General features: G+C 36.4%; 1 protein-coding gene across 5 annotated transcripts in view; it reads right to left on the bottom strand.

Annotated features, from left to right (window-relative positions):
• The window catches only part of LOC123547584 (centrosomal protein of 290 kDa-like), a 113148-nt gene that overhangs the window by 90418 nt on the left and 6499 nt on the right, over positions 1 to 16231 (bottom strand). For all 5 annotated transcript variants that reach the window (XM_053551852.1, XM_053551854.1, XM_053551855.1 and 2 more), the window contains exons 2-8: positions 13363 to 13476; positions 12228 to 12374; positions 9469 to 9639; positions 4750 to 4818; positions 3518 to 3631; positions 1395 to 1529; positions 469 to 549 (exon numbers count right to left, since the gene is read on the bottom strand). In XM_053551852.1, the coding sequence (XP_053407827.1) occupies positions 469 to 549; positions 1395 to 1529; positions 3518 to 3631; positions 4750 to 4818; positions 9469 to 9639; positions 12228 to 12374; positions 13363 to 13476 (831 nt within the window). The remainder of the gene's footprint in view (positions 1 to 468; positions 550 to 1394; positions 1530 to 3517; positions 3632 to 4749; positions 4819 to 9468; positions 9640 to 12227; positions 12375 to 13362; positions 13477 to 16231) is intronic.

The following is a 16231-nucleotide window of genomic DNA, read 5'->3' as shown; positions in this document are numbered from 1 at the left end:
AAGATTTTTCTAGTTTTAGCTCTGGCAGTCCCTATGTGCAACCAAACAGAACCATTTAGACAAATTTGCAAGTAACATCCAGGCCAAGTTTCAATAACTTCCATTACGACGTTGTTTGAAAAAAAGTGTGGACAAACAGACGAAGGACAGTGACTGATCACAATAGCGCACCTGAGCACTGCAAGCTAAAAAAAGGTGAACAGTTTTTTTCACAACACTTAAAAGGTTCTGCTTTGATGTTATTAAGCTTTGGAATTCATCCTTCTCACAAACATTTATTGGTAATTCGAGACCTAAATAAACAAAATTTACTTTACCTTATGATTGTACAAATCAGGAGTTGCACCAGGATTGATCTATTACAACACCTGGGAAAGCACTATATGAGACAATAAATTTAACAGCATCAGAGAATTGTTTACCAAATGACATAAATAAACACTGTCTGAAACAAAAAAAGCAATTTACCTTGTATTTACTAAGGCACTCTTCAAGATTTTCTATCTTGCACTGTGCTATATACAGGTCTGTTTCAAAGTCCAGTTTAGACTGAAAATAAAAGTGATTTTGAAAGCAGAATAAGTGTTACATAATGATCATTCATCATTATTTTCTGTTTTGTACATATTCTAACAACCCTGTTATGGTATGGAATGAACATATATTTTTAACTGTTAACCTCTTGGACAGACTGTTTCATGCACAACCCAGATAGGCACAATCTCTCCCACTGGTGTTTGATCAATCACAACAACATTTTTAACATCTCAAAGCATTGTTTGTTTTATAAACAGTTTCTTTTAGTTTCTTTTAGACAGAAATCTCATTTTTAGACTTTTTTTAAGAGATTTATTAGGTTTAATAGTTATTATATGAATGTCTTTGGAACAGTCAAAAATATTTCCCTTGGTATCTAGGAAAGTTCTGCCCACAGCCTAGACCTTATAGGTAACAGTTTTCCCTGTTAGCTCAGGGTAAAGTTTCACAAACACCCATGAAAAAATTAATTGTATACTGCTGTTTCACCGTCACAGTATTATCATAAGTTTAATATATCCTGCGGATACTGGAATAGATCAACTCAAATTCATACCTAAAAATATTGTACTTTTAACTTTTTTCTAGCAGCAGGATTCATATTATACTATAAGTACACAACTAAATATAACCTAACTGAATATGAAGAAACTGGACGTCTTCAACACTTTGTCAACATGCTTGTCAAGCCACAAACTTCCACCTAAAACCCAGGGCTCGCTCCTTGCCACTTTGGCTACAAATCTGATGGTCCATTTTGCAATTTTAAACATATTTTTGTATCATTTTAACAGCTTTTTCTTTATTTGGCTACAGCCAATTATTGGCCAGGGCGGGCACTGTAAAACCAGACTGACCTTGACATATCTCTGTGAATCTGTTCTCCAGCCAAGAATGTTCTGCAGCTGGGCTGTTGATTTCTGTAAAGTCAGGTGCTCTTTCATTATCTTCTTGTAATTTTTCTCAATCTTTTCTGCATCATCGTGAGGAAGCTATAAAACAAAAACAAAATTTTCTCTACTACCTGGCATGTTACCATTTCATGAGTAAAAGTTTAGCAGTATATCACCAAACCATAGAAACAGTTGGTAAATGAACAACATCTTTACCAACAATCTACCTGTCCAATACATGTTTTAACATAGTGTCCTTAAGATATTCTCAACAAGAGGGTCATGATGACCCTGAATCGCTCACCTGAGTAATATGAGCCACATGTTTCAGATGGCAAACTGACGCTAAAATATTAGAAAGTAGGTCAGTAGGTCACATTCATGGTCACTGAAAGTCAGTTTTAAGATTGGTGTGCTAAACTGTACATGTCATCCAAATTTCATGGCTCTATCTTAAAAAAACAAGAAAGTAGGTCAGTAGGTCAAGGTTACAGTCAAGTGACTCCTAATTGCTTAGAGTCATCAGGTAATTATAATTGAACAGTCTAGGAAATATGATCTGATAATTTTTGAAGCATTTATTCCTATGATAACTCATATAACAAATGAACCCCAGTGTGGGGCCTTTTTTCAGCCTAGGGGCATAATTTCAACAATCTTGTTAGAGATCCACTAGGCAATGCTACATACCAAACATCAAAGGCCTAGGCCTTGAACCTTCAGACAAGAAGATTTTTAAATTTTTTCCTATATAAGTCTATGTATAACTTGAGACCCCCCAGGACAGGGCCTCTTTTCACCCCAGGGGCATAATTTCAACAATCTTGTTAGAGGACCACAAGGCAATGCTTCATACCAAATATCAAAGGCCTAGGTCTTGCGGTTTCAGAAAAGAAGATTTTCAAAGTTTTTTCCTATACAAGTTTATGTAAAACTTGGGAACCCCCTGGGCGGGGTCTCTTTTCACCCCAGGGGCATAATTTGAACAATCTTGGTAGAGGACCACAAGGCAATGCTTCATACCAAATATCAAAGGCCTAGGTCTTGCGGTTTCAGACAAGAAGATTTTCAAAGTTTTTTCCTAAACAAGTCTATGTAAAACTTGGGACCCCTCGAGGTGGGGCCTCTTTTCACCCCAGGGGCACAATTTGAACAATCTTCAAAATGGACCATTAGATAATGTCACATGCCAAATATCAAGGCTCTACGCCTTGCAGTTTTGAACAAAAAGATTTTTAAAGTTTTTCCTTTCAGTTGCCATGGCAATCAGAGTTCTGCATGGAATTCAATTCTTTGAACAATTTTGAAAGGGGGCCACCCAAGGACCATTCCTGTGAAGTTTGGTTTAATTCTGCCAAATGGTTTTCAAGAAGAAGATGTTTTTAGAAAATGTTGACGGACACACGACACACGACGCATGACGGACGACGGACATGAGCGGTAACAAAAGGTGAGCTAAAAAGTTGTCCCCCTTTAAAAGTGAATGCCATTTGTAAAGAAATAGAAATAAACAATGGCTGAAAACTACATTACGCCAAGTTATGTGAAACTGCAGCACTGGGACATTATTGCAAATGAATCAAAATGAAGCTATGTAACAGTTCTTTGGACATGGCGAGTTTTTAAAGGTGCTGAACTGTCTGAATGTGTGGCCCCTTTATGAAGTCCTTTTCCAGAATTCAATGCATATATCTGTAAATTGACAATTGTTTTGTAGAGCTATATACATGTTTTATAATCTGTTCAATTTTCATGTAAAACTACCATTTCTTTCTGGCTGTTAATGACATGAAGTACTATGGAATATGACCAAATTGAAGACTGAATGAGAAAACTAGACTACCAACAGAGTGTTCCCTTCTTGAACTTGGTGAAACATAAAGCATGACATTTGAATATTATCCATGTAATGAAAAATAGCAGTCATTTCTGGCACCGTGACATCATCATTTTTTTTCATATATATTTGGGCATTATTTTACAATATGGTACTGGTCAACTGATTTCTAGGGTTGTTGTGGTGCTAACACGTGATATGCTGCATGTTTTCGTTATTTCTTATACCATGAATGCATAATAATACTCACTTCCTCTAATAGATCATCATCAGACAAGGTTCCAACTGACAAGGATGAAAAAGATAGATCAGAGTCTTGTGAAGGCTCATCTTCTATACTGCATGGACTGCTCAGTCTTGACAGCTGTAAGAGAATTACACAGAATATCAAATTATTAATATTTTCAGCGATTGGCCAAGGAGGCACAACTTATAAGATATTAACTGAGTTTAAACATTATTAACCACTCTAAAACCTCTTGTATCTTTTAGTCCCAGATATACAGCAAAATGCACCTACATGCATTCTAGACAAACAAGTTTCCAGGACCATCCCCTCAGTACCCACCTTACACACTAGGGCTACACATATACTCTGGTCTAGCTATGACCCTGAGAAACATTAGATTGGTCCAAGTAAAATGCACCCTTAAGAAGCTATTAGGCTTCCAAATTTAACTGTCAGCAGTAAAAAGAAACTCTACAAATGGGAACCAAAAACCCTTTTCCAAGCAGTAATAAAGGGATTGCCCTTGTAATTTAATGTCGAAGCTTTTAAGGAAGATTCCTCAATGTATGTTAAAAACATTTATGGACTGTACTTGATTAATGACAATGACTCTCTAGTGTTAATCAATCAGGGCCAGTTTAGTTAGGGAAACACCATTTTAAGAAATAATCAATCTGCAAACTGCTGTAATTTTGGAAACATGAGCGGTCATACCCATGAATATGGGAATTTAACAAGTCTTCATGAAATACATTTTTGTAGTTGTAAATATTGCTAAGTATTAACAGTCATGTTAAGTATTATTAAGTTTGATAAGTATTTTTAAACTCACATGTGGTAAAACGTTTGGGTTTAAATTGCATGTGAATTTCTACAATGCTTTTACACATTTATTTATACAAAAAAAATCTTTGGAGTTGTGCATGACATGACATCACATTTTTGGAAACATTTGTGCCAAGATATACCCTTGAGGGATGGCAGAGTTATGGACTGGACACTAAAATGCAAAATTTAATGGATTGATGGACAGAATGATGGATGGAAAAGCACAATCCTATAGTTCCTAGAACCAGTTTTAGGTCAAGTACGGGACTAATAAGTCACTGCCGTTACGGTTTCTATATAAATATGAAAATTAAATCTTCCCCATGGTATGTATTTTTTGTTGGAAAATTTAAGGGGGAAAAAAGATCTATTCAGTTGGGAATAGTAATAGTATCAACAGGGGAGAGAAGCCCGACTAAACTTACGTGTTCTGCAGACATTCTCAGCCTTCTCTTCTTCCTATGCTGCAGTACCTCCATTCTTCTGTCTTTCTCCTGCAATTATTAAATATAATAAAATACTTATTTGATGAACATAATTTTTATTATTATTATCATTACAAGTGTATATCAGATGTTGCTGTAAGCTTCAAACTATGAACTACCGAATGTGATCCCCACCTCCATCTACAATATTTTTTTCTTTTGGACAGGTGTCCCCTTGATGGGTGCTTTATGGTCAAAATACATTAGCAAAAACGAAAGCTTTTGGAACTGGGGCCTTCTCTGTATCTTACAAAAACACTTTGATGGTAGCTAGTGGCAACTATAAATAATAAGAACTAACAAATGATAAGCAAATTCCAGTTACATAAACAGAGTTACCATATTTCAACATAAACATGAAGTACAGTTTTGACATACTCATTATGTAGAAGGAATGTATTTTTGAGCTAATTCATAACTGTTATTTTTATTGAGTAAACATGCAATCATGACCTTCAGTATGACTTTGAACTACAAACTGATAACCTGGAAAGCTGTTATTGTTGGGAATGAGCTGCTTTGTCAACACGAAACTGTTCAACAAAAACAAGAGGGCCATGGAGGCCCTGTATCGCTCACCTGACCTACTGACCTAAAGACCATCATGATTAACATTCTGACCAAGTTTCATTAAGATATGGTATAAATGTGGCCTCTAAATTGTAAACTAGCTTTTCTTTTAATTTGACCTAGTGACCTATTTTTTGACCCGACATGACCCAGATTCAAACTGGACCTTGAAATCATCAAGATTACCATTCTGACCAAGTTTCATGAAGATACAGTCATAAATGTGGCCTCTACAGTGTTAACAAGCTTTTCCTTCGATTTGCCCTAGTGACCTAGTTTTTGACCTACCTGACCCAGATTTGAATTTGACCTAAAGATCATCAAGATTAACATTCTGACCTAGTTTCATTAAGATATTGCCATAAATGTGGCCTCTACAGTGTAAACTAGCTTTTCCTTTGATTTGACCTGGTGACATAGTTTTTGATCCTACATGACCCAGATTCAAACTGGACCTTGAGAATATCAAGATTACCATTTTGACCAAGTTTCATAAAGATACAGTCATAAATGTGGCCTCTACAGTGTTAACAAGCTTTAAATTTGATTTGACTCGGTGACCTAGTTTTTGACCTGACATGACCCAGGTTCGAGCTTGACCTAAAGATTATCAAGATTAACATTCTGACTAAGTTTCATGAAGATATAATCATAAATGTGGCCTCTAGAGTGTTTACAAGCTTTTCCTTTGATTTGACCTAGTGACCTAGTTTTTGACCCCACCTGACCCAGATTCGAACTTGACCTATATAGCCTCAAGACTAACATTCTGACTAAGTTTCATTAAGACATGGTCATAAATGTGGCCTCTACAGTGTAAACTAGCTTTTCCTTTGATTTGACCTGGTGACCTAGTTTTTGATCCTACATGACCTAGATTCAAACTGGATCTTAAGATCATCAAGATTAACATTCTGACCAAGTTTCATGAAGATATAGTCATGAATGTGGCCTCTACAGTGTTAACAAGCTTTTCCTTTGATTTGACCTGGTGACCTAGTTTTTGACCCCAGATGACCCAATATCGAACTCGTTCAAGATTTTACTTAGGGTTACATTCTGACCAAGTTTCATTAAGATTGGGCCAAAAATGTATCCTCTAGAGTGTTAACAAGCTTTTCCTTTGATTTGACCTGGTGACCTAGTTTTCAACCCCAGATGACCCAATATCGAACTCGTCCAAGATTCTATTGAGGGTAACATTCTGACCAGGTTTCATTAAGATTGGCTCAAATTTGTGACCTCTAGAGTGTTAACAGTCAAATTGTTGATGACAACGACGACGACGGACGACGGACATAGGGCGATCACAAAAGCTCACCTTTGAGCACTTTGTGCTCAGGTGAGCTAAAAATGCTGTGTAACTTTTCTTTTCTATTTTACTTTTCCTCACCAAACAAGCTTCAATACAGTCTTGCTACAAGGTCATATGTACCTATCCTAAGGCTTTAGCTAATGAACCTTCTAATCTATAAACAAGTTATTGTTTTATTCATTAAAAGGTTTTCGTGTATCTGTCAACATCAGTTCAATGTAAATGTTATACAAAGGTCAGGGCTATTGTCTTTGTCCTTATGACAATATGATATTACATTATGATTTACAGTTCAATATCTTAAATTAACTTACCTATAGTGTTAGGATAGAAAGGTGATTTTACCATTCTTTCATTAATTATGTTCGTTTTTTTTCAGGAAGCAGCCAGATGGATTATAGTACAAACTGGCATTTTTTCACAAAGGCCAATACAAAGTAATCAATGTAGCATCCTTCGGCATTTTTATTTTATTTTAACTGCAAGACATACTGTGCATGAAATTGGGCTGGATACCAAAAGAAAATGATGTAGTACACATCATGGGCCTAATTCCAAAATGCAATTGCATGGTCTATTTTTAGCAATATTAAGACTTTGGTATAATTTTGTTCATGTTGATTTTGTAAACCCAATCACTGTTCCAGTACAAACCTCTTCTCAGGAAGTAACTGCCAACTTCCCCACATGTATCAGAGGTGGAGGACAAATGATTGCAGACACAATGTCTTTACGTCCATGCTATTTTTAAATTGGACATTTATCAACACAAAGATCACCTCTCTTATCTCAATAAAAAGGAAATCTTTGAAATGACGTTTTTCTGTTACACAAAATAAAATGTAGTTTCCACAAAATATGTCTTATAAAGAAGCTGAATTTATGTAATATGAAGAAAATGGGACTTAATAGTTATGATGACTTTTAATTCTGGGCAAAAATGAAAAGATACTTTGTGGCAGTTTATATTAGTACCATGAATGTAAAATGCAGTATATGAACATGATCCTGAATAGTAAATGAGCATGTCATGGTATATGATAGTACAGTGTGGTAAACCAACACTAAATGGTATATGAACTCAGCATGGAAAATTAATAATGCATTGTATATGAACACTGTAAGCATGGAAAATGGATGGTAGATGAACATAGCATGGGAAATGAACACTGTTTGGTATATGATCAATGGATGGTAGATGAACATAGTATGGAAAATGAACACTGTTTGGTATATGATCAATGGATGGTAGATGAACATAGTATGGAAAATGAACACTGTTTGGTATATGATCAATGGATGGTAGATGAACATATCATGGGAAATGAACACTGTTTGGTATATGATCAATGGATGGTAGATGAACATAGTATGGAAAATGAACACTGTTTGGTATATGATCAATGGATGGTAGATGAACATAGCATGGAAAATGAACACTGTTTGGTATATAATCAATGGATGGTAGATGAACATAGCATGGGGAATGAACACTGTTTGGTATATGAACAATGGATGGCAGATGAACATAGCATGGAAAATGAACACTGTTTGGCATATGATTAATGAATGGCAGATGAACATAGCATGTGAAATGAACACAGTTTGGTATGTGAACAATGGATGGTAGATGAACATAGCATGGAAATGAACACTGCTAGGAAATGAGTGCATTTACTGTCTGGAAAATGATTACTACATGATACACAGATGCTGTGCCACAGGTAATCACACTATGGAACTAGAAATGTGTCCATGGGACACAGATGCCCCCACTACATGACAAAGGACACAGATCAAATAACTAAGTCAGGGGCCATAACTCCTACACAACTGAATGAATCCGGACGCGAAACCCCAGGTGCACAACTGCACATGCTGACCAACATTCCTGTAAACTTTGGTGACTCTAGGTCAAATACTTTTGGAGCTACGCGCGACACAACATTAAAATAACCAATTTTTTATTAAGTCTGGGGCCATAACTCCTACACAACTGAATGAATCTGGGCGCGAAACCCCAGGTGCACAACTACATAATGGTGACCAACATTCCTGTAAAGTTTTGTGACTCTATGTCAAATACTTTTGGCGCTAGGCGTGACACAACACTAAAATCCGGATGTGAAACCCCAGGTGAACAACTGCACATGCTGACCAACATTCCTGTAAACTTTGGTGAATCTAGGTCAAATACTTTTGGAGCTAGGCGCGACACAACATTAAAATGACCAATTTTTAACTAAGTCAGGGGCCATAACTCCTTCACAACTGAATGAATCCGGACGCAAAACCCAAGGTGCACAACTACACATGCTGACCAACATTCCTGTAAAGTTTTGTGACTCTAGGTCAAATACTTTTGGAGCTAGGCGCGACACAACAGTCTCGGAAGGACAGACAGTTGGAAGGATGGACGGATGGACAAGGGCAAATCTATATGCACCCCCCCAAAGTGGGGGCATAAAAATGAACATGGCCATGTGAAATAATGATGCGAGATAAATGAACATGACATGGTAAATAAACACTGCTTGGTATATGAACACTGCATGGTATAAGAAGACTGTATAATTATGAACATTGTATGGTGTATATTACATTGCAAAGCATATAAACACTGCATGGTATATGAACACTGGCGCATGGTATGTGAACATTTTATGATATATATACATAGATTGAAATGTATATGGACACTGTATGGTATATGAACACTGCAAGGTAAATGAACACTGCCTTTATTAATTTGACATAGATTCTATATCACTTACAGCTGCTGCATGTTTGAGGTTTGTAATAGTTTTGCTTTGCTCTGCGATCTCTGCACGAAGTTTCCCAATCTCCTCTATCTGAATCTCCAGGCTTCCTTTCTCCATTTTCTCCTCATTTAGTTGCCGTGCCAATGAACTACATTTCCGTCTGGCTTGATCTAGATTCTCTTTCTGTATAAAGCAGAAAAAAATGCTGTAATCAGTTTGACATTAAGCTGGATATTTGAAGTCTCTTTCCAGGAAATACAATTAATATAATGAGGTGTAAATATGTGGTAATTGCAAATAATAAGCACATGAAAGTGTGTGGGGCTCAGATGGATTTAAGTCTTTGCAAATCATCACAAAGAAAGGCTTAAATTAATACTGAAACTAAGAGCAGCTGGGTTCATTATATTTGCTTTGATTTGCTTCAATCATAAACATATAGCTGTTTTGAATTTTCACTTTAATGATGGTATTTCAACTAATGCATTTGCTTTTTGTTGTTGTTGTTCTTCTTTACATTTTACGTCACACCAATACAATTAAGGTCATACTGTAGACATTTCAGCACTGAAGATGTCGGAAGACGGTAAATGCCTGTCCGGGCATTATGTCTGACATGAGTCAGTGCCTGGGCAAATGAAAGGCTTCCTCACATGAAAGAATTCTACTGCCGAAGTGGGATTTTAAACCCACAGAGGTATAGGGTATGTATTGACAGGAACAGCACACTTTAAAGGTGGTCAATCTGATTTGAGCAAGTGATGGATTTGTTTGAAACTTGAACATCTGACCACTTAAATTCATTTATGCTTGCTATGCATTAAATACATGTTAGATTTTCAAAATCTGGTTTTCCTATCCTATCCCAAGAGAGTCAGTGGTGGAGTGGTTTGCAGGTTGTGCTACAACACCAGCGCTCCGTGTTCGATTCCTGGTCTTGGCTGATATCCTGCATAGTGCTCAGTACTAAGTGATTTACTTAAATTGGTATGGTCTCCAGTGGTAACAGTCTAGAGTTGATGCTGGGAAGGTGAATATGACTCCTGTCCTGGGCTCGGCTCATCTACCCACATTAAACAAGAAATTTTAACCTTTTTGGGGGCAATTAAAATAGTTATTCCTGCAATTTTTTTAAATCTAATAAGCAATGTTTGTTTAAGGAATAATAAGAATATAAAAATTATTATATTTGTCAAAGCTTTGCACTGACAATTATAAATTTAGCTTAAATTCATAAGAAAATGCAAGTTGAAATTAATAGTACTTCCCTTTGTCTATCTTGGGTGTAACCAAGATAGATTGAGAATAAATGAATTCTGAGCTTACATGCTGTTTTAAAACTTGAAGTCTTTATTGGAAAGGGGGTGCGTGGTATGTATACTACATCAGCAAGACACATAGGAACAAATTTTGAAAAAAAAATCCAGGGCTATAACTCTGGATTGGCTGAGTGAAATCCTAAACAAAGACAATATGCTGAATAACATTTCTATAGTACTGCTGACTGATATTCCTATAAAGTTTAATGACTCTAGGTCAAATACTTTTTGAAATATATATGAAACAAACTTCTATGCTCTTTAAGTATATTTTAGACAAAGTCAAAGGCCATAACTTGCCAAGTACATTCCCAAACAAAACCCAAAATGCACAACTCAATATGCTCGATATGCAACTCAACATTCCTATAGTGTTTCATAACTCTAGGTCAAATACTTCTTGTGGGATGCCCTTTTAAGCATTTTTTCTGGCTGAATAAAATCCCAAACAAAACCAAACAAGGTGCACAACTTAATGTGCTGAATGAAAATGCAATGACATTTGATGACTCTTAAAGTTTAACACTTCTTGAGATATGCACCACACAAATTCGAACAGATGTATGACATTCCAGCAGACGTACGGACCAGGGCAAATCTAAGTGCCGCCCATCCCAGATTTTCAGGGGCATACAATCTTACACCTGTATTAGCTTTCCACTGAGAAATATGCACATGTTCTTTTTCAGAAAAATACTATAAGAATCTTTCACTGGTTGCTGGTAAAGATGGGAATATCCGGCACTCGGGTAACTGTTAGGCGATGAGGCTTTTGCCGAGTTACCGCCTAAACAGTTACCCGAGTGCCGGATATTCCCATCTTTACCCGCTGCCAATGATTGATTCTTTTTCTTGCATTGCATTCTTCAATTTGTAGAAGATATAAAGAAAAGCGAAGGTTTTTCTTTAAGGTGCTATTTTGTCTAGCATGCAAGAATGTGCTTGTAAGATCGCTAAATATCTCTACTGCAGCACTTGTGCATATTTCATGACATAAATCCAATAACCTTTAATTGCAATGATTTGCCTGATGGGAAGAGTTTGTCTCTATGAAATGTTATTACCGGTAGATTGAAAACATGTAATGCAATAATGTCTTTATCATGTCCTTAATGGCTACTCTGCACAAGCTTCAGCTTCAACTTTAGCAGTAATAGCCCTCCAACTTCTTAGATGCGGAAATTGAATGTGTTTCTAGGGAGTTGATGCAATATACCTGTTGCAATGCCAGGAAAGACAAGTTCATCTGTAAGAGATCACCTTAACTTTACCCATGTGTCTCTGAAATCCCTATCAGGACACCGATTTCAACAACAGCGTAATATTATATTCCAGTCACATTCAGTCACCCACAAACCATGCAGCTAACATCCACCTGAATCCAATAACGGGCACTCACTTTTGTTTGATCAAACATTAACCTAAATGACCATCATAATAAAAGACACCAACCAGTTTTTTGTTTTCCTCAGTAATATTGCGTATCTGTTCCTTCAAGTCCCTATTTTGCGTCGTTAACTCCATATTCTTCTCCAAAAATTTCTTATTTTTTTCTTGTAAGGGTTTACACTTCTGTTCGAAGTCCCTTATCTTCTTCATCTGAAAATAAAGTTTGGTCAAGATCCATAAATGAATTAAGTACTGTAAAATCTTCCTAAAGTGTGAGGAATTATTTTAGCAATATGATCTAACATGAAAAATAAGTGAAAATTAATCGCTCACCAATGTTTCCAACTTTACAGTATATAATACATGCAACAGCAGAAACATGTACTGGGACAGATTTCAAGGCAAAGATAAGCTCCAAACACTGAATATTTTCTTAGTCCTTGAGCTAGTCATGTAAGGAAGTCCTACTATAATGCAGGATATCGAAAAGAAAATCATACTCCAAATAAATCTGAATTACCTGAAACAAAATATTAACATGCACTTTTCCAAATAAATTAACTTGATAAATTTAATTAGTATTACCCTAAATTATGGATTAGGTAATTAGCTGATGGGACATAAATGTTCAATGTGTTTCTGTTTACCTCACAAACCTTACTGACCTTTGTTTTTTCTTTGATTTACATTAACTCTTCAATAAATTAATTCATTTTGCAATAACTGATTTTTACAATGTATTTTGTTTTTAGATTGAAAGAAATTTTGTGACATTTAAAGCTGTAATCTAACAAAGAAGCTTTTGCAAAATTTATAAATGGAGAAATGTTAAGTATCGTCTAAATCAAATAAAAAATTTTGCTTGGTAAAACAACAAGTTTTATGCACTTGAATTGCCAATTCAGCATCTCAGTTCAAAGTCATAAAACTGATCTTGCAACCAGTCTTAAAATAAAACATTGTTATTGGTCAATTTAAAGCCTGAGCTCATAATCGACCAATCAGATGCTGGAGAATTTTAGACTGGTCTCCAAATTCAGTTTTACAACCTTGCGCCTAGGTTCCAAATTTGCTATTTACAGGTGAGGAAATTATTTCTTTTTCATAAAAGAAGCTTTCGTCTCAAAATTTATCTGGATGATAGTTTCTTAATTAAGAACAGAGATAACATTAAAACTGATGAAAATAGAATTCTTACCAAATATAAGCTATCCTGTTTGGATAGCGTTAAGTTACGGCCATCCGCAGTGGCCCTTTGTGCCCGCTCCCCACCTGCTTGATTTCTGCCTGGGGTCTCTCCTGAGACTACATCCTGCAAAATAAACATTTAGAACATGTATGATGCTGTTTGTTTCTGTTTATTTTCATGAAATCTGTTAATTTTTTTGCTTTGTTTGGTTTAACGTTGCACCAGCACAGTTATAGGTCATATGGTGACATTCCAACTTTAATAGTTGAGAAAGACCCAAGTGCCTCTCTGTAAATTATTTCATCATGGGTGTGCACCTGGGTAGAACCACAAACCTTCTGTAAGTCGCCTGGAAGCCTTCCTCACATGAAGAATTCCATGAGTGAGACGCAAACTACCTGGTAAGGGGCAAATGATTCTAAGTCTGTGACCATAACGACTCAGCCATGGAGACCCCAAAATTTATATAAATATCCTTTAGAAGCACAAAACACAACCTAGCAAAATGATAGCAAACTTGGCTCGATTCTATTTTGGTAGGTATCAAAATGTGCAACAACATCCCTCACTCCCCCTAGCATTGGTTTAAGTGGAATGCTGTTACACAGACATTGAATGGACTCCATTGTCTAAAAGGACCAGAAAATACACCAACACTAAATCAGTTATTATTATTATGACCACCAAATGGCACTCAACATCCCTCATGCACCCTACCACTGGTTTAAGCAGAACTGCATCGTAGTACCAGATGCCCAAGGGCAATTATGACCACCAAATGGCACTCAACATCCCTCATGCACCCTACTACTGGTTTAAGCAGAACTGCATCGTAGTACTAGATGCCCACAGGCAACAAGTCGAGCACGTCCTCTGACCCCTAACTATGACCTTGACTTTTGAGACAGAGTCTGTCTCATTGAGTTAAACATTCATGCTAAATATAAACAAGATTCCTCAATGCATATCAAATTTATGGGCTGGGCAAGATCTGATATGACATGTTGACCTCCAACTGTGACCTTGACCTTTGAGATAGAAACCTGTGGTTTGCGCAAGACACTCTGTCTCACCTTGACTTTTGAGACAGAGTCCGTCTCATTGAGGTAAACATTCATGCCAAATATAAAAAAAATCCTCAATGCATGTTAAAGTAATGGGCAGGACAAGATCTGACATGACCTTTGACCTCCAACTGTGACCTTGACCTTTGAGACAGTAACCTGGGATTTATGTGCATGACACTCCGTCTCACTAAGGTAAGCATTCATACCAATTATAAACAAGATTGTGATATGCATGTCAAAGTTATGGTCTGGACAAACAAATCCGGACGGACACATGCACAGATGTTCCCGCAGATGGACCTTTATTGGGTATTTCTTTTGTTAAAAAGTACCCAATATGCTACAAAAAGTACCCAATAAACACTACGGAATGAATAGAATTTACCATTACCTATTGTTCTCTGTACCCAACAAATGTTCATTCGTGGGCTCGCACACACTGATGTACGCACAACAGGCTCGACAAAAACTGAATGTACTCCACCATCCAAAAGACCCAGAAAATATGAAAACATGGAGAGACTCATTACAGTCAAAACATGGCACTTAAAGACTACATGATCCCAAAGAACCAGATGATATACCACCACTAAATCCAAGTACAAGGAGACCTTTTACAGACACTATACAGTGCTTAAAGGGTGCTGTTGTGACTGTAGAAGATCCTTTGGAAGCATAGGATGCAACCAAGCAAAATAATAGCAGAGTTGTTTTGACTGAGTCTGTTCATGAGAGGCAATAAAATGTTCAACACCCATCTTGCCCACTAGCACTGGCATGAGCAGAATTCTATCAAAGTAAGATTGAATGTTATGCATGACTACAAAGACCCCAAAAATATATCAACACTGAGTCAAAGTACTGGGAGACTTTTCACACTTAGAGATTACTGTTGTGATAGTTTTATAAAATCTTTAAGAAGACCCTTTGAATGCATGCCATTTTTGAACAATTATAGCTTTATTAAAGTTCAAAGAATTGTTACTTGTACAGACAAGCTCTCATAAAACACAGACTTGTAACTTGTACAAACAAAAACAAAGACCTGTAACTTGTACAAACAAGATCTCATAAAACATAGACTTGTAACTTGTAAAAAACAACCTCTCATAAAACATAACCTGTAATTCTCATAAACACAGACCTGAAACTTGTACAAACAAGCCCTCATAAAACACAGACCTGTAACTTGTACAAAAAAGCCTTCATAAAAGACAGATTTGTAACTTGTACAAACAAGCCCTCATAAAACACATACCTGTAACATGTACAAACAAGCAACACATACTTGTAACATGTACAAACAAGCTCTCATAAAATAAAGACATATAACTTGTACAAACAGTCTTTAGTAAAAACACAGAGCTGTAAATTGTGCAAACAAGCCCTAATAAAACACAGACCTGTAACTTGTACAAACAAGCTCTCATTAAACACAGTCATGTAACTTATACAAACAAGCACTCATTAAATCACAGACCTTTAACTTGTACAAACAAGCTCACATTAAACTCAGGCCAGTAACTTGTACAAACAAGCCCTCATAAAAGACAGATTTGTAACTTGTACAAAACAAGCCCTTATAAAACACATACCTGTAACATGTACAAACAAGCCCTCATAAAATAAAGACATATAACTTGTACAAACAGTCTCTAGTAAAAACACAGAGCTGTAACTTGTACAAACAAGCTCACATTAAACACAGACCTGTAACTTGTACAAACATTCTCTAATAAAACACGGACCTGTAACTTGTACAAACAAGCTCTCATTAAACACAGTGTTGTAACTTGTACAAACAAGCTCAC

Source organism: Mercenaria mercenaria, chromosome 9, assembly GCF_021730395.1.
Source record: "Mercenaria mercenaria strain notata chromosome 9, MADL_Memer_1, whole genome shotgun sequence".
Classification (NCBI taxonomy): domain Eukaryota; kingdom Metazoa; phylum Mollusca; class Bivalvia; order Venerida; family Veneridae; genus Mercenaria; species Mercenaria mercenaria.
Note: the sequence above shows the minus strand (reverse complement) of the source record. Positions and strands in the feature narration are given on the sequence as shown.